This window comes from Oryctolagus cuniculus, chromosome 3 (genome assembly GCF_051225735.1).
Source record: "Oryctolagus cuniculus isolate XC-2025 breed Fujian yellow rabbit chromosome 3, ASM5122573v1, whole genome shotgun sequence".
In the NCBI taxonomy this organism is placed as follows: Eukaryota; Metazoa; Chordata; class Mammalia; order Lagomorpha; family Leporidae; genus Oryctolagus; species Oryctolagus cuniculus.
In genome coordinates, this window is record NC_142869.1 from 37,934,162 (window position 1) to 37,959,726 (window position 25,565).

General features: G+C 51.8%; 2 protein-coding genes across 2 annotated transcripts in view; both read right to left on the bottom strand.

The window, feature by feature from the left end:
* KIAA2012 (KIAA2012 ortholog) overlaps window positions 1-11,823 on the bottom strand; it is a 158,853-nt gene extending 147,030 nt beyond the window's left edge. Inside the window, exon 1 of the mRNA XM_089330048.1 lies at window positions 461-11,823. The gene's annotated coding sequence lies outside the window, so the exon portion shown is untranslated. The remainder of the gene's footprint in view (window positions 1-460) is intronic.
* Window positions 11,824-14,174: 2,351 nt separating this feature from the next.
* Window positions 14,175-18,814, bottom strand: FZD7 (frizzled class receptor 7). Its single transcript, XM_051848296.3, has one exon. The coding sequence runs from the start codon at window positions 17,958-17,960 to the stop codon at window positions 16,236-16,238; it is 1,725 nt and encodes a 574-aa protein (XP_051704256.1). The 5' UTR covers window positions 17,961-18,814; the 3' UTR covers window positions 14,175-16,235.
* Between the last annotated feature and the right edge of the window lie 6,751 nt (window positions 18,815-25,565).

A 25,565-nucleotide genomic window follows, 5' to 3' on the forward strand; every position in this document is an offset into this window, starting at 1 on the left:
AATGTTCATAGGACATGGTATTTGAAGAGGAAAAGATTTGGAACATCTGAGGTTCATGATTTAGCCTGTGATATAAATACGATGAGTACCAGCACGTCTTAAAGTGTGGTGGGGGTCACTTAAGGTGGTTCTGAGTAGCTGTTAAATGTCTGGTCCACTGGAGGAAGAAACAGGATAAGTAAAATGGCAAGACTATCAGCCGATCATACATACTCCTTTCAAGTGTGTCTGAAACAGGACCTCTTGAGTACAATCACACACCAAGTCTCCTCCTCCTCCTCCCCCCTCCTCCCTCTCCCCCTCCCCCTCCCCCTTCCCCTCCTTCCCTTCCCAGTCTCTCCTGCACTTCAAAAAGCGGATTCCTCTTCCCAGGGTGCATCTCTGCCCTTCAGAAAGCACGGAGAGCTGCCACCCAATGGTCTAGATACGAATTCTGCAGGTAATAGAATGTGTTACTCACCTTGACTTTGCATAGTGCCTGGCACGTAACAGTTGGCCAATGTACGTTTAGGAAGGCCGGGAGGGAGAAAGGCAGGGAGAAAGTCAGCTTTCGTTCTCTACGTGGTTAGGATTCAACCGTCTCTGAAAGGTCATCCTTCTGGCTGGAAAGCAGGACTGCTAAAATGTGGTGAAACATGAGATGAGGCCTGAGCCACTGCAGAGCACCGGCTGCCGTCTACTTCAGCCACCCTGAATGCGTGGGAGGCGGGTGATGGCAGGTTGAATTCCTTCCCTCTGCAGTGCCATCCTTAAGACTGGGAGTTAAGAGCCTCTGTCATCTTCTCACTGATGAGAACTGCCTGACCTCCTTTCAGTTCACTCCATCCTTGTCAGTGATGATGGAAAAAAAACCACCTTGAGATTAAAAAAAAAAAAACCTCACAAATTCCTATAGATTTCAAGCAATTTGTTGTTGCTTTCTGTTTGTTGCCTTTGTTGGAGGAGGGTTTCTTAGTTTGAAGCATTCCTGTTTAATGGCATGTTGACAATTTATTAATTATAGAAAGTAATCTTTTTGTTACTTTTAATAAGTTCTGAAAACAATGTGTCAGAGATCAGTGGTATTATATTTTTCCTTCTTTTTTTCAAGTTGGCCAAAAACAGCAGAAAAAGTGGGGAAGTCATTCTCAAGAGGTAATAAAAAAGTCACAACCATCAAACTTGACATGACATTTCTTTTCCTGTAGATACATTGCAATATTGAGTTCACATTGAAGCGAACACGCCCTGTAAAGAGAGCCTTCCCAGAAGGTTGCTGGCTCCGTACATATGCACAAAGAGCGTGGGGACCCACTGTTAGCACAGGCCGGGCCTTTCATCAAACGCAGTCAAATGATCTGTTTGCTCTGCTCAAGGGGAGGTGATAGGGGCCACTTATCGGAGTCCCTGCACCAGCCAACAGAAGACCTCCCACACTCTCTGCCTTGGAGAAAGAACCCAATTTGGCCACACAGTAGATAAGGAAGAAGATCACACTAGCTGGGTTGCTGCTGGCCCAGCTGAAGTCTGATAGTGTCCAATCATATCTTATGTTTACATAGGAACTCTTTCCTACAGGCAAAGTGCTTTACTGGCATTATCTCATTAACCTACCTTCTGACCCTAAAAGCATCCACACTGGATGGGCTGGGAGTGAATAGGACACAGAGAGAACAAAAGGATTAAATGGGGAAGCAGGATTTGGAGTTCAAGCCCCTGTGTGTCTAGGCCAGGGTCTCCACCTGTAGTCCAGCATCATTCTTGGGTGAGCCACTGGACCCACCCCAAAGGATGAGGTCTCATGTGATTTGGCCACATTTCAAAAGGAGAAACAACTTCATTGCCTTTCTCTGTTTTCAGGATGTTCACAGAAAAGATAAAAATCTTCAATATTCTGTTATCTTCTAATTCAGCAATTCCCTTTTTTTCTTGTTTGAGATATATTTATTTGAAAAGCAGAGTTACATATAGAGAGGGAAATACACACACACACACACACGCACATGCACACGCGCACACACACACAATTTTCCATTTTCTCGTTCACTTCCCAAATGGCCTCAAAGGCAGGCGTGATCCAAGCCGAAGCCAGGAGCCTGAAACTCCATCCAGGTTTCCCATGCTGGTGGCAGGGCCCAACCACTTGGGCCATCTTCAGCTGCTTTCCCAGGTGCAACAGCAGGGAGTTGGATTGGAAGTAGAGCTATCAGGACTCTGGGATGCTGGCATCACAGGCAGCAGCTTAACCTGCTGCACCAAAACATTGGCTCCAAATTCAGGAATCCTTAATCTTGGTTCAGAGGGTTTTGTGAGGGGGGAGTGGGTAGGAGGAAACTATTAACTATAGTGTGTTCACTTCACTACACTCTACAGTCAGCCCTCTGTGTCTGTGGGTTCCACCTCTGTGAGTTCAACAAATCGTGGATTGAAAATATTTGGAAAAAACCCTGCATCTATAATTGAACATATTTGGACATTTTTGGTCAGCACTCCCTAAACCATATAGTAGAACTACTACTTACATAGCAGCTCTAGTGCATCAGGTATTACAAGTCATCCAGAGATGACTGAAAATATACAAAATGATGTAGCAGGTTCCATGCCAATGCTACACTATTTGAAAAGATCTGAGCATCTTCAGATCTTAGAGAGTATTAGGAAGGGGTCCTGGAACTGATTCCCCCAGAGATGGGGGGTGGGATGAGGAGTGACTGTACTTGCATTTTTCTGGGGTCTGAGCCCATAGTTTCTATCAGATTTTCTAAAGAATCTAGGATTCCTTGAAAAGAAACCCCTGTGTTCTTTGTTTTGTTTCCAAGCTCTGCTGATAACAAATCTACCTTCTCCACTGGTGTTTAGCGTTTCAGCTGTCTGTTCGGCTCTGCTACAGCTATGGGATTATGGCGCAGGAGAAAGGGACCTTAGCTGATCACCTTTAAATCATATTTGTAAGAGGGCTAACACTTTGGCCCCAAGTTAGTTTGCACAGGTGACCATTCATTTATTCTCTAATGCATTCACCCAACAAAAATATAAAAGTATATTACTTCCCTAGGAAATGAGGAGGCGTAAAGCAAAGGACATGTACTCTCTGACAGTCCTGGGAGCTGGAAATCTGAGGTCAGGGTGTCAGTAGGACCCACTGTCTCTGAAAGCTATGGGGGAAGAACATGCCTTGCATCTTCCTTGTTTCCTGTGCTTGCCTGGGGCTCCTTGTCTTGTAGATACATCGCTCCAGTCTCTGTCTGTTGTCATGTGGTGTCTTCTCCTCTTTCTATGAGGATAACAGTTACCTGGGATTAAGGGCCCACTCTACTCCAGGATGACCACAACTTAACTAACTACAACTGCAATGATCCTATTTCCAAATAAGGCCACATTCAGAGGTTCTAGGAAGGACATGGATTTTGGGGGTGACACTGTCCAGTCCAGTACACTGAGCATATACCATGTACTGGATATTGGGCTGAGCACCAACTAAACATGAGCCGATCACCGCTCTCTAGGCACTAACAATACTTCACAACCTTGTTTGATTTTCGTGTTTGTGTGTCCAATAGTGCCCGTTCTTCTTGGGATCCTTTAGTTGTCCTACAAGGTTGTAAGAGTATTGGAGGCCTAAGCTCCCCTCTGGTTTCCTTCTAGACCCACATTCTTGCCCATTTCTGTAGGGAGCAAGAGAGCTGGAGTGCATCCAATGAGAGGCTTAATTAGTTTTCCACAGTCATAATAGCTACAAATTCTCCCTTTCGGGAAAGAAAAAAAAAAAAAAAAAAGGTGGGACGTAGGAGGAGCAAGGCAACTGTAACAGACCAGCATTGAGAGTGCCGGCCACCTTGCGTGAACTGTGGGAGATGAGGCTGGAGAACCCGGGAGAGATCCCGGAAGCTTGGGGACCGTGCTTAGGGTTTTAAGCAAGGAGGAGATATTGTCGCAGTCACATGTTCATGATTCGCTCTGGCAGGGGTGTAGGATGAGCAGGAGAAGGACCAAAATGGAGGCCTGGAGGTCAGTTAGGGGCCACCACAGTGATCTAAGCAACAATTGTGGGCCGAATCTGGTTGACTGACCGTAGGGGTGGAGGGAGCGAGCAGAGTCACGGATGAATTGCAGTTTCTGGCAGAGGAGCACACCAAGCTGTTGGATCTCAAACCATTCCCCTTGCCCCAGTAGTCCCACGCCTCCTAACACCAAGAACCTGCAGGGTGGCGGGGCACAGCAGGGGAGCCAGCCAGCCCTAGACTGTCTTTTTGCTCAGAATCTGCCTCCTGTCCCATACAGGTGCCCTGGAAGGAGCTACCCCCGCTGGCGGTGACGGAGACGGCTGCCTCCCCTGCCTTTCCTTCCCACAGCCCCACTGGGGAGGCCTTCAACATCCCTGTTCTCGCAGCTAGGCTGTGCAATGCCGGAGCCCATTCTGTCTGTGGACATTCTTTTGTCCTTCGACCATCTTGGCACCACCAACTCAACCCCTGAGCTGAAGGCATTTCCCCAGCCGTGGCAACAGGGATAATTTGTTCCATGGTTGGAGGAAGCCAGGAGTGCAGCGTTCCCCAAAGCCCAGGCTCCTTAGGGAGTATGTCATCCTCATGCCCTCACCTTCTGGGGGTGTTCGGAGACAGAACATGGTGGAGGGAACAGTTGGAGAGTGCAGGCAGGTGAGTCACCTGAACTTGGCCGCTGCCCTTCTAGAGTTAGTTTGCCCCAGGGTGGGGGTGGGGGTGGGAGTGGGAGTGGGGGCTCTTGTCCGGCTCCCCTGTGACTCATCTGTCAGCGGTGGCTGTGACCCTCCCGTGACACCCTGTCCCCTGGTGTTCTGACTAGCAGACTTTAAACATAGGTCAGAGAAAGGCAGGATCTAATTCTCCACTAACGAGTAGCACATGACTTGGAATAAATGTATTTGGATCACAAGGAAAACTAATCACAGTTTGGGGAATATTTCAAAGAAACAAGGTCAGTCCTTCGGACACTAACCATTCAGTAGTCAGAGTTGGAAAGAAAAAGCAGGGAACCGGATGCGGTACACTAGAGAAATCAAGGGGTCCTAGCAAGTTACTTAAGAGTTGTCTCAGCTTTCCCTGTGTTTAAAAGGAGGGTAATAGTGTGTATTTCAGAGTGGTTGACAGAATTGAATAAGATGTGCAGAGTGCTTACCACACTCCACATATGCGCCTGGGACATCAGAGCCCTCGGTGAATGCTACCACTTATTCCAACTCTGCGGTCCAGGGAATAAGAGGAATGATGGGAAGTCAATTAATAGTTGTCAAAAGAATGATTGAATAAAAGTGGTCAGGAACAAAGCTCCGTTCAGAACTGTCTCTTGCTATCATGTGTGCTCTCTCTCCTTACTGGGTTTTTCCTTTGATCTTTAAAAAAAAAGAAAAACCACATTCCATCTTTGTGTTTCCTTTTTCTTGGTTCCAAGTGACAGGTTCCGAGTGACGTCCCCAAGATCTTGAGGTTGAAAGAAGTGTCCCCAAGGAAAATGCGGCTAGTTCCACCACGTTTCTTGAGGGCCGATCCTACGCGAAAGGCTGTCCCTGGGTCAAGCTTTTTCATTTTAAAAATCAAATAGCCAGGATTAAGAAACACAGGAATATCTGCTCAGACCCATGCAGTAGCTGTCTTGGAGGTGGGAGCTTCCGATGAGGAATTATCCAGATCTTGTGTTCTGTCTAGGAGGAATTGTGTCTGAGAATTAGCAGAGATGGCATTTAGATCTTTTTTCAGTAGTCACTTCAACTGCTTGGATGGATTTCAGTAATCCTGGGAGGCCAGCACAGGCAGTTAGAAATGTCTAACAGCAGCGTTCGTGCTGAAAGGGGACTTGGTTATCCGAAGCAAACATTTTGTACAACTCGTAGACCAAAAACCGCTGGGTGAATGGGGGAATTGTGTGTTGCCTTCCTCTCATCAGAGATGAACTAACTGAATTTCCACCACGTCTTGCTTAACTCCTGCAGTGAAATGATTCCCACCTTAACTGAAATAAATATGAATCCACTTCTGTGGAGAGGGCTTCCCTAAGCAGACTCCAAATGAGGAATTCGCAAAGTCAGATTGTTAGCCTTCTTTTTCGTCAGTCTCTCGGACTGACAGCACAACGACTCAAGAGGCTGGTTTGGCCTGAAACATCTGTTCTCCTTTTCTGAGGTTCCGGTGACTTTATCAGGCCATTTGGTTCCTGGAGATTGCTTCAGGAAGCCCCGGCACATGCATGCTATGCTGGCCACTGCGGGTGCTGGTGGCAAGCTACTATGGCCTTGAGTTTTCCTGCACCAAGTGTGCTGGTCACTAATTTAACTCCTTGGAAATGGCAAGTACAAATGATGGTGAAAATGGCTGCACCTGGGTTAAGTTCTTTCATTTTTTTTTTTTTTAAATCAAATAGTAAGAAGAAGGTAAGAAGACAAGCAGGGACTGGTGTTGTGGTGCAGCGGGTTAAGCCACCATCCCATATCAGAGTGCTGGTTCAAATCTTGGCTGCTCTGTTTCCTACCCAGCTTCCTGTAATGCACCTAGGAAAGCAGCAGAAGATGGCCCAAAGTGCTTGAGCCCCTGCCATCCATGTAGCAGATAAAGGTCCTGGATCCTGGCTTCAAATTGGTTCAGCCCTTGCAATTGTGGGCATTTGGGGGAGTGAGCCAGAGGATGGAAAATCTCTCTCTTGCTTTCTCACTCTCTCTCTCTCTCTGCCTCTTCTTTTTTCTATCACTCTGCCTTTCAAATAATACATCTTTAAAAACAAGCAAATATGTAGTTGTAACTGTGCCATTTCATTTCAGTGTTGAGGGGAAAGAAAGAAAGCAAGAGAAGAGACTTAATGGATGTATAAGAAGTAGCCTGTAATCCTCCGCCTTGCGGCGCCGGCACACCGGGTTCTAGTCCTGGTCGAGGCGCCAGATTCTGTCCCGGTTGCCCCTCTTCCAGGCCAGCTCTCTGCTGTGGCCCGGGAGTGCAGTGGAGGATGGCCCAAGTGCTTGGGCCCTGCACCCCATGGGAGACCAGGATAAGCACCTGGCTCCTGCCATCGGATCAGCGCGGTGCGCAGGCCATTGGAGGGTGAACCAATGGCTAAGGAAGACCTTTCTCTCTCTCTCTCTCACTGTCCACTCTGCCTGTCCAAAAAAAAAAAAAAAAAAAAAAAAAAAAAAAAAAAAAAAAGAAAAGAAAAAGAAAAAAAGCAGCCTGAATCATAGATGAAATAAGAAAGGCTTTAACACTGAAATTTCCCCCCTTGACATCTGCCTCTTCAGATCAGCAAAGTTCAGCTTGAACTGTACCCCCTTGCCTCGCCTTCCTGATATTTAAAACAGTCTGCACACACTCTTCACCAAATTCTCATTTCTTTGCTGCATGACTTGGTTTCTGTGGGGATCTCGAGTTTCTAAGCCATCGCAGCCCACTTGGGCCCTGGATGGACTGAAGAATGGGCTCACCCACATCAGGCTTTCATTAGCAGACCAGTAGACAGTCATACCGGGCAAAACCTTCTGGTTTCTGGCTTACCAGTTTCTGCTAGGAAGGCCCCTGTGCCTGGACATTGCCCTCTGTTGGGAACCGAGTTATTCTGTGGCACAGGTGTGTGCACACAGAAGGGGGACAGGCTGAGGCCTGGGGGAGGGGGTGAGGGTGGGGGGACGCAAGAGGCCGTCTCACTGCAGCACCAGGACAGAGGCAATGCTTCTCCTCTCTCTGCAAATGCACTGGATTCCTGGTTGAAACGAGTCAAATTATTTCCCGAATTTTTTAAAAACTTTTTTATTAAAGATAACAACAAAGAGTGTTGTCTTTAGGAAGTAAGAATTCTCCCCAGAGCAGGAGTAGAAGGACAGGCAGATTTAACCGTATTCCCTGGAACTCTTTTCTCTCATTTCCCAGTGTGGTTCCCTGTTTGTTAAAGAAGGGACGTAAACCTAAAATAGTTCCCATCCTGTGCCTCAAGGCCCAGCCAGGTCCTCTCTGCCACAGTGGCCTGTTCTGTAAACTGAGGCTGGTCAGGGCATTCAGGATGCGTCACTCGCACAGGTGTCTCTTGAGCGAATGTCCCACTCGCAGGCTCCGTAGGAATCCCGGAGTTCAACTGAGAGCCTGGGAAGTGGGAACAGCAATAGCTCCCACTCAGAATGGTGAAGGGGGTTTCGGGGGGTGGGGGCTGCTCCCACTTACTCTCCAGAGGGAAGGCCACTGCCTGGATCTGCCAGGAGCCTATGCCTTCCCACTGAGCCCCTGCCCCAGCCTTCAAGTCTGTCCTCCCGTGCCATGGGGGAAGCTTCCCAGGGACCCTTAGACTGGTCCCCAGGAGGTGGTGGAGGCATCTGGGAATCGTCTCCCCAAGCTCCTGCTCACTACCAGTCCCTGGGGGCTGTGGTCGAAACCCACAGAAGGTAAGGGAGAGGTAATGTTAGGGCCTCAGAATGTAAGCAGCGTTTCTGAGCCTTGTGCTTCTAAGAAAAAACCTAAATACTTCCTGGGGACTAGCACTGAAAATCCCCTTCTCAACTCCACTCGGTCCTGATGGAAATCATTTCCATCCTTTTGGAATGGTTCTGGATTAAATTAAAAAGAATAATAGAGAATGGAAGACATTAAGACCTCAGTAAATATTTGTGGCGTGGTGATTAGGGGCACAAGCTGCAGCCGAGTTTGCTGTTTTTCAGGTCACCTTGGATAGCCCAAGTTTCCCCCATGTCAAGTAGGGACATGATTATACCCACCTCCTGGAGTTGCTATGAAGAGTAATGAGATAATTACATATGGATAATAATGCTGATGTTTATTGATCACTTATTAGATGCCAAGTATCGTGGTTAGGGCTTTGTGTGGACCAGCAGACTATGCTGTGCCCAGTGCTTAACACAGAGGCGATGCTCTATACATGGGAGCAGTTACGAAGGCAATGATCATGGGGCTGGGGCTGTGATGTAGTGGTTAAGCTGCCACCTGCAGTGCCGGCATGCTACATGAGCTCTGGTTCAAGTCCCGGCTGCATCACTTCTGATCCAGTTCCCTGCTAACGCACCTGGGAAAGCAGTGGAAGATGGCCCAAGTGCTGGGGGGGGGGGGGGGGGCAGATGGAGTTCCAGGCTCCTGGGGGGTGAACTGGAGGATGAAAAATCTCGATCTCTGCCCCTCCCTCTGTAACTCTGCCTTTCAAATAAATAAATAAGAGATAATGATCATTGTGATTATCAGCAAAGTCCCTTAGCCCCTCGTCACTGCCCATGGTGGCCATCTCTCCCTCATGCTCTGTTTCACAATGCTGCTGCCAATGCCCTGCCTGCCACCCCTGTGACCCTGGGGGTGCCTCTGCCGCATCTTCAAATTCTGCTGCTCTGGGGGAAAAGATGACCAGATTCCTTGGAAGACCTGGGTGGCTCCCTCAATGTGGCTTGGCCCAGGCTTCCTTGTGACACTGAACAGCTGCTGTTGGCCTCTCAATCCTGGTTTCTATGACCCAGATGCTGCTGCCCATTTGTTAGAACAGAGGGCGCCGCGAAGAAAGGGACCTTGTGAACACAGCAGGGGGGGTTTCTGTCCAGTCCCCCCATGCCCTGAGTGAGCCAAGGAAGGGGCTGTGTTTGTTGCCTGCGGTCCTGGCTGACACTCAGGAACCAGCAGCCTCTGAGCTGGAGGCAGGGCTCGCTCAGCACCTAGCTCCTTGCGGGGCCTCACGATACCACCTGCTGGGGCTGAAGATAATTCAGGAGTTTAGTCTTCTGTGTCTGCTGCAGAACTAAAACAAACAAACAAACAACAAACAAAAGCCATTCAAGGAGCAGCTGCGACCCACCCCTTCTTCCAGACACTCTACACCTGGAAACTGGAACTAAATGTTGGATGCCATCTGTTTTCTTTTGGAAATTGAAAATAAAATAAGATTGGCACTAGGTTATGACACACATGCTTTCATTGTTGATACATTCCCTACTCCTTGTCCCACCTTACTGCCCCCCACTTTTTCCTTTGTTTAAATTGTCTTCTGGAGGGCCGGTGCCGTGGCTCACTTGGTTAATCCTCCATCTGTGGCACAGGCATCCCATATGGGTGCCAGGTTCTGGTCCCAGTGGCTCCTCTTGCAGTCCAGCTCTCTGCTCTGGCCTGGGAAGGCAGTGGAGGATGGCCCAAGTGCTTGGGCCCCTGTACCCGCATGGGAGACCAGGAGGAAGCATCTGGCTCCCGACTTCAGATCGGTGAAGTGCACCGGCCATAGTGGCCATTTGGGGAGTGAACCAATGGAAGGAAGACCTTTCTCTCTGTCTCTCTCTCCCTCACTGTCTGTAACTCTACTTGTCAAATAAAAAAAAAAAATTGTATTCTGGAATCTGCAAAGCCCAGCTGAAGTTTGGGGATCCCCCTAAGGGCAGGGTGAGGGGTAGTACTGGGTTGGATCTTTTGAACACCTTTACCCATGGGCTCTGGGCTCCATGGAACTTTATCTCCTCGCCCCACCTCCTCCTCCATCCCTGCCTCCTAAATGCCGTTTCTCACTCCCAGTTTGCTGATCTCTCAAGAGACTGCCTCTTGAGCTCCGTGCTGAATCTGATGCCAGGACAGCAGCGTAAGGGGCTTTACAGGTGTGAGGGGTAAGGGCGATCCAGAGGCGAACTTGTGTTCCCTAAAAAGCGAAGCGGACCGCAGCGGAAGCACACTTGGAGCCCTCAGCCACAGCGTCAGTTTTATTGTCAGTTTGCAGTCTTTTGAAAGGGGCTTTGGGGACCTAGAGAAGCTCTTGCCTGAGGATCACTGGGCAGAACCCCCAAACCTCTGTGCTATCATTCCAGCCACTTCAGGGGTGGATTTGATCCTGAAATCCCCAGCGACAGAAATCCCGCGATAACTAGACGGCGACTGAGCTAAGGACTCAGAGAGTAAGATCCCCTGGGTGTCTGAGGGAGATGCGCCCTCAGATGGCGGAACGCGTTTGCTGGTGGAGAGGAGGGAGGCGCAGCACCGGGGCCTGTACCGGACCCCACCTGGCCCCAACCTGGGTTCTGGCTTCAGTAGACAGCCGCACAGCGGTGACTTCGCCTTGGCACTGGGCTTGCAGAAGCCACTACTGAAGTTCCTTTTCCTTCACTGGGCACCCACTGGCTTAGGGACACACTGCCCTGGGGTGGAAACAGCCGAGCAGCCGGGGATTTGAACATGGCTACGGACGATTCACAAATGGGGTGTGTGTGTGTGTGTGTGTGTGTGTGTGGAACTTCACACAGGGCTGTGCTACGTAGGGACCACGGGCGGCCGGAGGAGACCCTGGTCACCTTCACCAGACAGAAGGCACTTCGAGCACACAGGTTCCCCCGGGGTCATATAGGCTGTTTCGGCAGTGCCTTCTTAGCGCCAGCGCCTCTGCAGGACCGGCCGCGGCAGGAGCGGGGGTGAGAGGCCCTGTGGCAGATTACAGGAACCACCCTGGGTTCAGTCCAAGGGCAGGAGGCTCCTGCTTGCCTCCGCCTGCGTCACGACGCCTCTCTGCGTCTTACAGCTTGTGCGTCTTTAAAGCACGGGTTATTCCCCACCTCAGTTGTGAGGCTAAAGTGGCTTTCCCAAACAATCAGTGCCACCGAATGCCGACAGCGTCTGTGCCCGGATCCTGCCACTGCTCACGCTCTGTCCAGCGTTAGAGTCACTTGCTTTCTCTTCTCTAGGGGATGCCTTCCCTCCCTCTGAACACGGGCCCGAGTTACTTCGCTGGACTTTGTCTTTTTTACTTTTATCTGTCGTCCTTTGGGTCTCTTTCACAGTGCCTTCTGTGTAGTGGTGCCTTGATCTTGTCGAACTGGATCGCTTGTAATAAGCTACCGTTATCTTGGTCAAACTTCCCGTTTTCCATCACTGCAGTACTGAGAAAATCCAAGATGACTGTACTATATATATATATATGCAAGACACCCACCCACCCACCCCCACACACACACCGAAGAGCCAAAATTCTAAGGCTGCCCTTTGAAATAAGCTCATTTTTCTATGAAATATGAGGAAGACAGGTTCAGATGTAAGAAATGTCACAAATTAAGAAGAATCAGGTTTTATGAAATCAGTTTAATGCTGCTGTGGGGGAAATAAGGGAAAATGGAACAGACCTGGAATTGTTGATTTAAGTGCACACTGGAGTGTTTTTGGTCCCTTCTAGGATTTCCTGGAGCCCTGTAGACTGTTATTCACCATCCACATATGCATATATAAAAATATACCATCTATAAATAGCCACCTGCCTCTTCAGTGAAATTAAAGATGGCAGAGTTAGGAGAGATTTTCCCAGTGTAATTACAGGGCTCAAACCCACAGCTGTCAGCCCACTGTAGTCTGACCCAGAGGAGTTCTAATATCACTATTTATATCAAGCACATTCAAAAAACTACTTTTTTCATGATAAGATGTTAACAGGACTTTTTTTTTTTTCTGCCAAGATTTCTCACCTACCTACTTAAAAAGATTAGGTGTCCCGTGGGGGGTTGCTGTGTAGACTGCTTTTGTTTTATAAACTGCAGGAAATTTTCACAAGTGTTTCGGCTCCTTATCTGGGGATTAACACCAAACTCTTGCCAATGTTTTTCTTAAACTCTACACATGCCCTGTCACAAACACTCTCCCCACACATATTTTCTGCTGAGATGCGACTCCTTAAGAAAAACCCAAGCTTCTAGAATGCTTAGGTAAGAATCCCCAGCGTGAGCGCTAGCCCCAGTGTGGACGGAATTACACTGAACACTTTTATCTTTGCTTACAAAAAAGGAGGTGGCAATTTATTCAGATACCGGCTTTGTTCCCTCACTGCAGAGCCCTGAAAGCCGAGGAAGGCAACACGTTCTTCCGAGAGCCACACAGCTCACAGCTCGGGGTAGAAGGGCCCAAGTGCCTTCAGCAGTTCATTTGCAAGGAAAAAAAAATAAGAAGAAAAAAAACACCCGTTGGGAGCCTTCCTCCTACTCTGAAAGCAAACACTCTTAACAGGCAGTCCTAGGGTTTGCTGTAACCTAAAAGGTGTCATTTTATGAGCAAAAACTGGATAAACCCCGTGAGACCTGAAGTCATTTATCTTGGTTCCATAAATCTGTTTTTTTTTTTTTTTTCCTTCCTCGATGCCAAACTCTTGCTAGGTTAAGATGACCTCACAGTCATTGTGATATTGGAAGCCCAGGAGGATCTTAAAGAAAAGCGAGGAGTATAGACCTGCTGCTTCCCACTCCGGGAGAGAAGTGCTGGCCGCCAGTTTTCTTCGTGCACGTTTGTGAAACACACTGGCTGTGCGCGAACCTGTTCATTAACACAAAACCAGGGGAGTTTCTGTTGTGCTTTAGAACTATAGAAACTGCAAGGGACTACAGGACACAGAGCCAGGACTCTGGCTCCTGAATGGCAGAAGAGACATGGGTGGGTGGACATTGGGCCGGCTCCCCGAGGGACTTGCTGAGTATTGGATGCCCGGACCGCGTAGGCTTCCCTGCCTGAGCTGATTCCAAAGTTAGCCTCTTCTAGCAGAGGAGAGAGTAGCGCCAGTGGCTTCTGAGGCCATCCCGGGGTCAGGCCCAGCTGCTGAGTCACTGCCACCTCGGGGAGCTGCCTGCCCTCCGGTTCGGTTTACCTCGAAGGCAGAACGAAGCCTTCAGCTAAGCAGGCCGCGGAGCGAGGCCCCCAAGAATACCTGGAAGCAGCGGCTGCTTCTTCCCCACCACCTGAACCCAAGGCGCTTCCGAATTAACAATGTAGATAAGGCACATTAGAATACAAAAACACCAATCAGTTACAAAACAAAAAAAGCCACCGCTTTCTCCCCAAGGAAAACACCACCTGAAAAGCAGAGGATGCCAAAAACATCTTTCAGTCCTCTTTTAAACACAGACTCCATCTCCTAAGGGCGGTAAACACGTGGATCAGACAGCATCTAAAAGAGATGCTTATTCAGTACTTTCAATAGGTCCTCCAAAGCAGGATGTGAAAAGGCTTAGGGGTGTGTGTGGGGGGGTGGGTGGGGAGGGGGTGGAGGGAGACAGGAAGCAGCGACAGCAGAAAAAAAAATTAAAGGACAGTCAAGGCATTCATTAGCCTCTGTGTTTTAAAAGGCAGGGAAGACCTCAATACCCTACAGCATCCTCCTTTGGATGGGCCCTGCCCAGTGGTCTGCCTCCCTACCTTCCTTCCAGAACACAAAAGTTCTGATGGACAGTAAACTAAATAAACATCCACTTTGTATTTTAAAAAAAAATTTATTTGTGATCTGTACACGTGATAAAGTGGGGCTTCATTGTAGACTTTTAAAGGCAAAACAAAAATCCAAAGTAAAAATGTATAAATACAATATATATTTCTTACAAAAATGGGAGATTTACAAAATATACATACTGCACTTGTCTATCTTACAAATTTCACATGCACCTTAAAGAGATATAACACAAAAGATGAGCAAACCTGTGTAGTGGGAGTTTAAAATTTCTGACAGAGGAGACAGTTTCGAAGGTCTGAGCGACACAAGATCATTTTTAAGCTGAATGTAAACGCAGCTCCACTCAATTCACTCCACTCAACGTCACACACAGAAAGTAACTTGTTCTCCAGAGGGTACCCTCTGATGGGCATTTAAAAACTGTTCTGAGAAACAGGGCAGTGTTGCAAGACCTGACGGCCATGTCAAAGGTGGAGTGAGGGTTAGCTCCCATGATTCCCTGCTCAGCGCTACACCACTATGCCAAAGAATCCGTGTTCTGGTACAGAAAAGAAGAACGTCATTTAAGAATAGTAAATTTGTCTTCCAGCACATTTCAAAGAACTCCAGAATCACTTTGAAGTTTACCTTCTTTTAATGACTTTTTATAAAAAGGGGGCCCGAGGTTCAAACTTTCCTCTTGGTTTATTCTCATTTCTGCAGCTCACCTACCTCCCCACCCGACCCCGGGGACGGGGTCAGCATACACATGATGTTTTATAAACAGATTTATGGAACCATGATCAAATGGACAAACTGGTTCCTTAGCTTTTTTTTTTTTTAAATTAGCTTTCTTTTATTATTATGCTGAAGGGCATTATGCTTTTCCTTTTATCTTGAAGGATCCAAATTGAAGAGAGAAAAAAAAATGAGAAAGAAAACCTACATGTAGGCTTATAGCAAGAAAAATAAATGAAGGGAAGATTTCCCTGAACATGTGAACAGAGCTTGTTGGATCATGTGTTCTGAATTAAACTGACTTAAAACAAACAATAAAACATCCTTAGGTTTCCTTCAGCCAAGTCAGAACCTCTGGCTGAACCGGGTATGGAAGCACACCCTCCCTCACTTTTCCTTAAAAAGGAATGTTTATCTCAACCCAATTACCAACCAAAGGGAAACCTCCGATTTGCCCCGCTTTGCCTGTAAAAGTTGCCGTCTTCACAGTTATGCCTTTCCACAGGGAGACACTTTGGTTTCCTCTTTTGTCTCTTACAACAAAGACAAGGGGGAAAAATGCATTCCTGTTTTGAAAAGCAACAAGTCATCACTTCTTTTCAGGGTACTAAACTAAATAAAACGCCCTCCTTTCGGCTGCAGGCCCTGCCCCCGCCCCCGGCCTCATCCTGAAACCTTCTCGGCACTTCTTTAGCTCCCTAGCTTTCGGGCTCTTAGCAGGCAGGGCTCCCAGCACTTCCAAATGCCTATTTTACAAGTCCCGAAAGGGGCTGAGGAGGAAAACCAGGCGGGAGGGGGCAGGGGAGGCCAACGTGTAGCGTCTGACCCTGGAAATTAACCCATCTGGGCTCCAGTTTGGCCCCAGTGAAAAGAGATTATGGTTTGACCACCGCTTGACAAGAACACTGCAGGAGGCCCCCCTCTTCCCAACAAAGCGGCCGCTCCCGCGGGGCCGCTCGGCAGTGAGGACCGGCCACTTGCCTTGCAGCAGGGGATGGCTCTCGGCCCGCCCGGCCTGCAGCCAGCAAGAACTTAGAGCAGTCTCTCCCGGTCTTGGTCTTCTCCAGGGGCCCACGCCGGCCCGTACCGTTCACCACCACCACCACCATCATCATCAGCCTGAAAGTCTTTGCCAGAAGTCTGTTGATCCAAACCACTTTCCACTAAGGCCTCCTTTCCAACCCCCACCTCCGCGGCCCCCACCCCAATTCTGCAAACAACTCGCTCCCCGGTCGTTTCCCGGTGGAGGGAAAGGTGGTGACCAAAACAAGCCCCCCTACCCACCCGACAGTTCTCTCCCGGCGGCGCCTCCCCCCCCCCACTCACAGCGGGTGGGCGCGGGCAGGGTGTGGGGGAGGGGCCGGGGCTCATACCGCAGTCTCCCCCTTGCTGCTGTGGCTGAGTCTGTGGTAGAAGCGGCGCCACGACTGCAGGGTCTTGCCCGACCAGATCCAGAAGCCCGTGGTGATGCCCACGATCATGGTCATCAGGTACTTGATCATGAAGACCGTGAAGTCGGGGCTCATGGGCGGGAAGTGGCCGGGCGGGCAGGGCACGGCATAGCTCTTGCACGTCTGCAGGAGCCAGGTGCGCTCCCAGTGCTCGCGGAAGGCCTGCTCGTAGAAGTAGCAGGCCAGCACGATGGTGGCGGGCACGGTGTAGAGCACCGAGAACACGCCGATGCGCACCATCAGCTTCTCCAGCTTCTCCGTCTTGGTGCCGTCGTGCTTCATGATGGTGCGGATGCGGAAGAGCGACACGAAGCCGGCCAGCAGGAAGGAGGTGCCGATGAAGAGGTAGACGAAGAGCGGGGCCAGCACGAAGCCCCGCAGCGCGTCCACGCTCGAGAGGCCCACGTAGCACACGCCGCTGAGCAGGTCCCCGTCCACCTGGCCCATGGCCAGGATGGTGATGGTCTTGACGGCCGGCACGGCCCACGCGGCCAGGTGGAAGTACTGCGAGTTGGCCTCGATGGCCTCGTGGCCCCACTTCATGCCGGCCGCCAGGAACCAGGTGAGCGACAGGATGACCCACCAGATGGAGCTGGCCATGCCGAAGAAGTAGAGCACCATGAAGAGGATGGTGCAGCCCTCCTTCTTGGTGCCCTGCGCCACCGTGCGGTAGCCGTCGTCCGAGAAGCGCTCCACGCACACGGCGCGGTCCTCCAGCAGGAAGCCCGCCACGTGCGCCACGGCCACCATGAAGTAGCAGCCCGACAGGAAGATGATGGGCCGCTCTGGGTAGCTGAAGCGCCGCATGTCCACCAGGTAGGTGAGCACGGTGAAGAGGGTCGAAGCGCAGCACAGCACGGACCACACGCCCACCCAGAGGCGGGCGAAGCGCCTCTCCTCCTCCTTGAAGTACATGAGGCCGTTGGCACGGCCCGGCTCGCAAGGGGCGCCACAGTCGCGCTCGCCCAGGAAGCGGTAGCCCAGGTAGGGGGGCACCTTGAGCTGGCGCGGGCACGAGAAGGGGAAGGCGGCGCGGCCCCTGCCGTCCGCAGCCCCCGGGGGCAGCGCGGTGAAGGGCGGGTCCGGCAGGTAGGGCGCCGTGGGGTAGGCGGTGGGGCCGCCGCCGGGGCCTCCGGAGCCGTCGGACGTGTTCTGGCCCACGCAGATCTCGCCGGCGCCGTGCACCGGGAAGTTCTCGCAGCGCAGCCGCTCGGGCCACTGGAAGCCGAACTTGTTCATGAGTGCCTCGCAGCCCTGGCGCGCGCGCTCGCACAGAGAGCGGCAGGGCGGGATGGCCTGATCGAGCACGGTGCACACGGGCGCGTACATGGAGCACAGGAAGAAGCGCAGCTCGGGCGAGCACTGCACCTTCACCAGCGGGTAGAACTGGTGCACCTCGAGGCCCGCGTCCTCCTGGTTCGTGTGGCCCAGCAGGTTGGGCAGGATGGTCTGGTTGTAGGCGATGTCCGTGCACAGCGGGATGGAGATGGGCTGGCAGAAGCCGTGGTCCGGCACCGAGATGCCCTTCTCGCCGTGGTAGGGCTGCGCCCCGGCGCCCGCGGGCAGCGCGCCCAGCAGCGCCAGCACCAGGGCGCACAGGCCCAGGGGCGAACGCGACGCGGCCGCGCCGGGGCCCCGCATCGCCGGCCGCGAGTGCAGCGACGCTCTCAGCCCAGGGAGTGCGATGAGGCGGCTGGGAGAGGCTTGGATGCCGGGAGGCGCCGCCGCGCCCGGCGCATGAGAGTCCTCCCGGCGCCGGGGCCGGGCCGTGGGCGGCGCGGAGCCGAGGGAGCTGCCGCTGGGGTGCCCGCGCCGCGGGGGCGCCGCAGCCGCCTCCGCCCGGCGCTCGCGCGGCCGCCGGGGGCCCAAACGCGTCAGTCTGGGCCGGGGGCGCGGAGGGGGACGGCCTGGCCCTCTCTGCGGGGACGTAACGGTGCGCCTTTCTCTGCGGCGAGGAGCAACAAGCGTCTCCGGCTCCCCTTCAAAGTTTGCCGAAGTCTCTCGAACCCTCCCCCCAACCCAACCCAGCGCACACGGACGCGCACGCCCCCCACTCCAAGTCCGGCCCCCGCCAGGTCAGAGCCGGCGCCGCCGCCGCCGCCTGCTCGCCGGGGCCGCCGCCTCGGAGGTGCTGCTCCGCCTCCTCGCCTCGAGGCTCGGCTCGCCACCGCCTCCTTCGCCTCCTCCTCCACGCCCCGCGCCTTCTTCGGCCCCAAGTTTCAGCCCCAAACGGCTGGCTCTCGCTGAGTCCCACCGGCGCCTCAGAGCCTGGAGCCCGGCGACTTCTGCTGCAAGCACAGTCACTCGGCGTCTGAAGCGGCGAGGCCCCTGTGCCCGCGGCCTGGCCCCGGCCTCTCCGGCCTCGCGCAGCCCCGGCCCCCGAGTCCCGGCGCCCGCCGCCGCCAGCCGCCGGGAGGGAGCGCCGAGTAACGCCTGGGAGCCGCGCCGGTGGCCAGAAGAAGCGTCGGGCTCGCAGCGCTCCGGCCGACCCGCCCCCTCCCCTCCCCCCATTCACAAACCACTCAGGGGGCGGTGCCCGCGCCCCGGCGCGGCCCAATGGTGGCCTTTGTTTTCTCTGGGGCCGCCTCTGGATTGGGTGGAAGTCGGAAGGGGCGGGCAAGGGAACGGGGGTGGGGGGAGGCGGTGACTGCTGCGCTCTGGGCGGATTCCTGAGGGGAGGGGCGGGGGACTGGGAGGGAAAAGTTGGGAAAAACTTTTACCCTGCATTGGCTCAGGGGAGAAAAACGCACCAGAAAGGGAATTTACTTGAAAGATTTGTTCCTCTTCCGGGTGCACTAAACACACATTCCTGAGCAGAAGGGCTCATTCGCCTCAGAGTCGAGAATAGCGCCGCGGCACGGCCGGGGAGCGGGGGCCCGGAGCCGCTTCAGTCGCTTCCCGGCTGGAAACGCTGAGCTTTGGCGGGGGCTTTGGGTGGCGGGATCCTAAGCGTGCGGATCCGGACGGGGTGGGAAGGGGGCGCGCCTTGCGGATTGCTTTTCTCCCTCCGGAGCCGGGCAGACCGCGTAAGGCTGCGGTCCCCTCGCACCCCCTCCCCCGGTTGTGAAAAGGAGGAGGGGTGGCCTCGGAGGAGAAATCGGCGGCAGCCGTGGGGGCCGAGAGCGAAGGCGGGAGGAAGTGCAGACCCTCGAGGAGCGGGCCCGGCGCGGGACTCCAGGCGCGGGGCCCCGGGCCGTCCCGCCCGCGCTCCTCCCGGCCCCGGCGTCCGCCGCCCGCTGAGGTGGCCGCGGCGAGGCCGTAGGAAACGGGGCCGGCCCGAGTGCCCGGCACACTCCGTACGACTCGCAGAGCCTCTGCCGGGGCCCCGTGCCCCTTACTTCTGTGGGCCTGTGGCCTGGGGGTGGGACCCGTCTCCGTTGCGGGAGCATGATCTGATCCTCCATTTGGAATCTGCCCAGGAAAGTTGCCATGCGTGTCAGAAACCAGGGCCGCTGCTCCTGAACGCGTTCTCCAGACCCGGAGAGGGGCTCCCCTTGTTCTCGGGAGCGCCTCCGGACTGGCGAGCGTTCTTTTGTTCTCGGTAAACCTTCCTCCTGCCTCAGGCGCGGGGCGCTCGCGGGGTCGCAAGTGGCCAGAGGGCCTCCCGGTTCTCTCGGGGCGGCCGAGTATAGCGGGGATCCCAGGCGGGAAAGTGACTTCAGTGACATGTTTAGGAAGAAAAAAAAAATCAAAATACTGCCGCCCCCCCGCCCCCCCCCCCTCAGTCGCCGCCGAGCCTCTGTTTCATCCTCTGCTTTTCAAATCGTTATCCGGGCCGGCCCCTCGGCCCGCGCTCCCAGCGGGTTCCGATCGAGCTGAACGCCGCCGGCCGAGGGTGCTGCCCCCAGTGCGCTTCTTCTCCTGCAAGGAGAAAAACTGATCCTGAAATCGCTACCGAGTTCGTGGGGTTGCCCTCCATGGGGACATCGGCGCCCTTCGTTTTGCCACTGAGGTTCGCTGGACACCCTGCCTTCCACTTGACGGCTCTGCGTCGCTTGCGGCTGCTGTCGGTGGGTCCAGACCGAAGCCCTCCGAGGTAGCTAGTGTGTCCTCCCTGCGGCCCCTACGGCACCCCTTCCCTCTCAGACTGGTTTTGATCCCTCCCCCCACTTTGGTGATATGAAGAGCAATAGAACAGTATTCCTCCCTTGTATTTTTTTCAAGGGCTCTCCTTTTCCTTTCTAAACTATTTCCTTGTGCCCTAACATCCAGGAGTGTTGCGGTTTCGGAGAGGACGCTGTTTAAAGACAATGGGGCGGCTCTGCTTTGTCATTTAAAGTGTGTGTGGTGGGAGCTTCCATTCCTTTTTTCTGTCTGTGAGCTCCAGGATAGCCTCCTTTCCTGAATCAGATTTTCATGCTTATTCATCAGGCCGCTGATCTAAGTCATCTTTGCTTATCGAGAGAGAAATACCAAGCTCTGCCATCACATAAAATGAAAACTGACAAGATAAAATACCATCTCCAGTGCAGCTAAAACCAGTGTAGCTGGTGAACTGCGACTCCTCCTGTTATCGCCCCAGATACCTCCGGTGTTGGGGAGGAGGGGTACTACTTTAGAAAGAAAAAAGAAAACCCTTAAAAATAACAGCCTATGCATGAGATGCAGAAAACCCATCCCAGATGGAAAACCTCACAGATGTGTTTTCTCTTGCTCTGTCCCAAGCAGACAAGTGCAAAAAACACAGACGCAAAGGCAAACATTTTTGAGATTGCTTTGTTTTGAAAGACTATTTAAAAAAAAAAAATCAATGTAAGATTGTTCCCCCAGATCAGAATTTGCTGTTTGTGAGGGGTGTTGTAGCTTTCCATAGTTTGTCTGATGCAAAATGCTGTGATTTTAGAACACAGACAGTGGGTTCACAGTGGAGGAGGCTAAATGATCTATTTTAGACTCTCCAACAAATGCAGTAACATTAGTTTACATTCTGTCCAGGATCCATTTTCTTGTCCCAGCAACACCTTCCACACCCAACTCCCAAAGCTGCTCATTGGTGTCTTCTTTGGAAACTGCTGCAAAACTTCCAGTCCTCCCTGCCCTTTCAAATAACAAAGGCCTTTATTTCTTCAAATCTCTTTGTATGAACCCATAGGAAAGTGCTGGTATTCATTGGCTCCGGTTTTTTAAATGCTACTTATTTTGGCCAAGTCCCAGGTTTATCTAGTTGAGATACATTCTGATGGCAGGTTGGATTTGAAAATGGCCACTTTCCTGCTGCCACAATCCTGCCATGACAATGAAACTCTACCTGGAAGGATGACTCATGGAAGACCAGAAAGGACAGCTTTTAGCAGGCGCTTCCCTTCCCAGCCTCTCTTACCAAACCATTGACCCTGAGGACTTGGAATTTCCAGTTGGCCAGGTTGCCATTGACTGGTGCTCGCAGTTGTTTGGGGGTGTTGACCATTCCTCCAAATGGGCACGTTCTCATCCCTAAAACACCTTGCCGTGTTATGACAGTCAGAGGCGTCCAGACTGAAGACAGGGAGAGCTCTGCTATCATCGTGTGAGGTGTATAGGCCTCATCCTATGGAGATGATTTATGTGGCAGATTCCAGTGACTGAATCTGTCAACGTTTCCCTTCTGGTTGAGAGTTTGCTAAGGATCCATTGTTGCATAACAACTGGAAATCTCGTATCTCAAAAATAATAGATAAATACTATCCCATAGTTTCTGTCTGTCTGGAATGTGTACTTAGCTGGGTCCCCTGGCTTAGTCTCTCACAAGACCATGGTCATGTTGGTCGGGGCTACAGTTACCTAGAGGCTGTCGGCCAGAGTCATCAATCAAATCAGGTCCTTGCCATGTGGGCCTCTCGTGAAGCAACTCATGATACAGCATCTGAAAGGCAGAGTGATGGCACGGGGGGGAGACACACATGCACGGGCACACACACACACACACACACAATGCTAGTGGGGTGGTATGGGGGAGAACGCTTCCGTCTGCTGGTTCACTCCCCAGATATCTGCAACAGCCAGGGTTGGACCAGGCTGAAGCTGGGAACCAAGAACTCCACCCTGATCTCCCATGTGGGTGGCAGGAACCCAAGTACTTGAGCCATTGCCTGCTACCTTCCAGGCACCTTAACAGGAAATTAGATCAGAAGCAGAAGCAGGACACAATCCCAGGCACTCTGATGTAGTCCTTGGATATCCCAGGCAGCAGCTTAACCCACCGCGCCATAATGCTCACCCCTACTGAGGTGGTTCATAGACTGGTTGAGTTCTGCTTTTCACCGTCCATATCCTGTTCTGCCCCAGGTAAGTTACTTAGCCTCCCTAGATACTCCAGGGTGTTGTGAGAATTAATCACATAATATTTATAAAATGCTTTGTGAGCAAAAAATTTTCATGGGCATAATCCCACTTTGGCTACACAGATGCAAAGCATGGAAATAAAATGAAAGGCCAAGTTAGCCTCGTATTTTGTGGCTCTGGATCTTTGCTAAAGTTGTTATTATTTTTTATGGAGTTTTGCTAGTAAATGTTTAACCATCAGCTCTCTAGGAAAAAGGGCCTGAGCTTTACATTTGCCAATTCCTGTGGTGTAAATACCGGTAGCATGACTGAGTTCAAGCCCATATAACATTGCTGAACTTGGAATTTGCAAAAGGTGCTCACAATCAGCTCCACAAGGCCCTGAGGTGGCACCAATACACCACTGGGTTTCTAGAATTCATTCTCTTAAGGTTATTTTGAGCATCAAAAGTAGTTTATATTTTACATATCATGGCCACTGTTTAGAAAATGTCAGGTACAACGTGTGTAAATTCGTAACAGTGCTGTAGGGTCTGAAGCCGAGGCTGAACTAAGATCTGTTTCATATTTTTTACTTCAAGTTGCACTGCTTCATGGCAAACAGTGTTATTTTGTCCTTTTAAATGCCTGATCAAAAGCCATTTCAAATTTTGGATGGTGGACTGGAATGTCTAGGCTTGGCCTATCTTCCACTTTTAGAAGAGTCTGCTCACTTTCTCTGTTCCCCAGGAACAACTTAATTCCTATTGCAGAAATAGTGCTAGTAGACATCTGAACCAGGAGATGTGGGGCAGGCGGGAATCTTGGTGGGCTTTCCCATTATAGGATCTTGGCAGGCTGTGACAGTGAAGAATGGGGGGAAACTGCAGGAACCATACTCTCCGTAGTGATGAAAGCCCCCAGGAACCTTCTAGAAGAGTGAGGATGGGAGCTAGAGCAGTGGAGCCCACACCTAGCTGGTCATCAGAGGCACTTGAGAAAAGAGAGTAGGAGGAGGAGGAGGAGGAGGAAGTGGAGGAAGAAGAGGAGGAACAGAAGGAGAGAGGAAGAAAAAGAAAGCATTTTCGGGAAGGCTGAGCCCCCTTCAGACCTGTTCAGTTAGATTGTCTGGTATGAGACTTGGGGATTTAATTGGTAGAAGTCACTGGGTGATTCCTGTGAATTAATCAGGTCTGGGAGCCACTGACCCATACTGCATTCCGAAGCAGGGCATCGTGTCACAGATGCCTTGTCAAATGCCTTGAGTCCTGCAGAAAGCCCCGTGCCCTACTTGATTATGTTTTGAATTCAAGGATGGAAATAATGAGAACCATACGGAAGTACGGGTGTGTGTGTGTGTGTGTGTGTGTGTGTGGTGAGGAGCTGGTTGCGTGGTGCGATGTTGGGTCGAAACAAGTTCATGGTGGCTATTCTGGAATGGAACAGCTGCTCCTCCCACAGTTCGCTTCATAGCATTTCCTCAGACTGATGTTGCCATCTTTGTACCTCTGTACCATGTGAACCCTGACCTCAAGTGAATGAGCCAGGAATAGATGATGTGACCCAGCCATGGAGCTGTATGGCCTGAGACCACAGTCCTACAGGTGTGCCTGCTGCACACAGAATGGTCACCTTATCAGATCCTCTTATTTGGGAAATTGCTGGCCGAAGCTGAGAAACTCTGAGAGAAGGGAGCAAGCAGACACCAGACAACAGAAACAGCTTGCAGGAAACTGGGAGGCCAAGGTGAAGTGAGCACAGAGCTTTAGATGGTGGCCTCAGAGGCAGAGGCCGTTCTTGGGTGAAGAGTTGGGAAGGAAGGGAGAGAGAGAGGCAGAGAGGAAAGAACGGGCGAAGTGGGGAAGGAACGCTTGTTTCAAAAGGAGCGGACGCACGGCCCAGAACACAAGAACTGCCCTCCCGTCTGTCTTCCTTCCCTCGGAATCCTATCATGCCCGGGAGGAAAGCCAGCCGCCTGCCTGTGTATTGCTAGCCACTGCAGAGAACCTTATTAACCTCAGTGCCAGGGCCTGGGAAAGGGGAAAACACAGGTGTTTTCTGATTTGCCCTGGGGGATTGGGCGCACTGCTGTGAGAGGCTGACTCCAGGGGCTTAGCACCCGCCTGGGAGAAGCATCCAGCAGGGCTGACTACCAAGGCTCAGGCTTAGGGCCACCTGCATCTTGCTGCATGGCCTGGATCAGCAGATTGGGCCTAGGACCGCCACAGTGTTGCAGGACAGGAATGATCTATCAAGGTTTCTCCTGGGTTATTATGCAAAATGAATGCACTACAACATATCCGTCCTTAGCGTGCCACAGCGGCTGCTAGCTGTCCCTCAGCATCGCTCTCCTCTTCTTCCATAGTAGCAGAGAGCCCCAGTCTTTAGCTAGATATGTAACTCACTGGAGTGAAGAGCCCATTTTCTGGGGCTGGTGCTGTGGTGCAGCGGGTTAAAGCCCCGGCCTGCAGCGCTGGCATCCTATGTGGATGCAGGTTCGAGTCCTGGCTGCTCCACTTCTGATCCAGCTCCCTGCTAAGGCACCTGGGAAAGCAGCAGAGGATGGCCCAAGTCCTTGAGCCCCTGCATCCTCTTGAGAGACCTGGAGGAAGCTCCTGGATTCGGTTCAACTCAGCTCTGGCTGCTGTGGCCATTTGGGGTTGAACCAGCAAATGGAAGACTTCTCTCTCTGTAACTCTGTTTTTCAAATAAAATAAATCTTAAAAAAGAACCCACTTTCCACTCTTCCTTAGGGCATCCACTGAATTCTGGCCATGTCGTGTCAGTAAATGGTGTTGTATGCACCAAAAACATGGGCTATCTGAATTTCCTTTCCTCCCCACGGCTGGAACGCCACAGCTTGCTGCAGGCCCTGTGATGGCCTTGGGGATGGAGCAAACAAGAGAAAGAGCCTGGATCCCTCCCGCTGTGGCACACCATGCCAGCCTGGCGTGGACTCTTTCTGGATTTCTTTCTTTTCTTTTCTTTTTTAACTTATTTGAAAGT

Bases quoted from the DNA above. Each gene is read 5' to 3' on its own strand.
- FZD7 (XM_051848296.3), bottom strand. From the start codon at position 17,960: ATGCGGGGCCCCGGCGCGGCCGCGTCGCGTTCGCCCCTGGGCCTGTGC.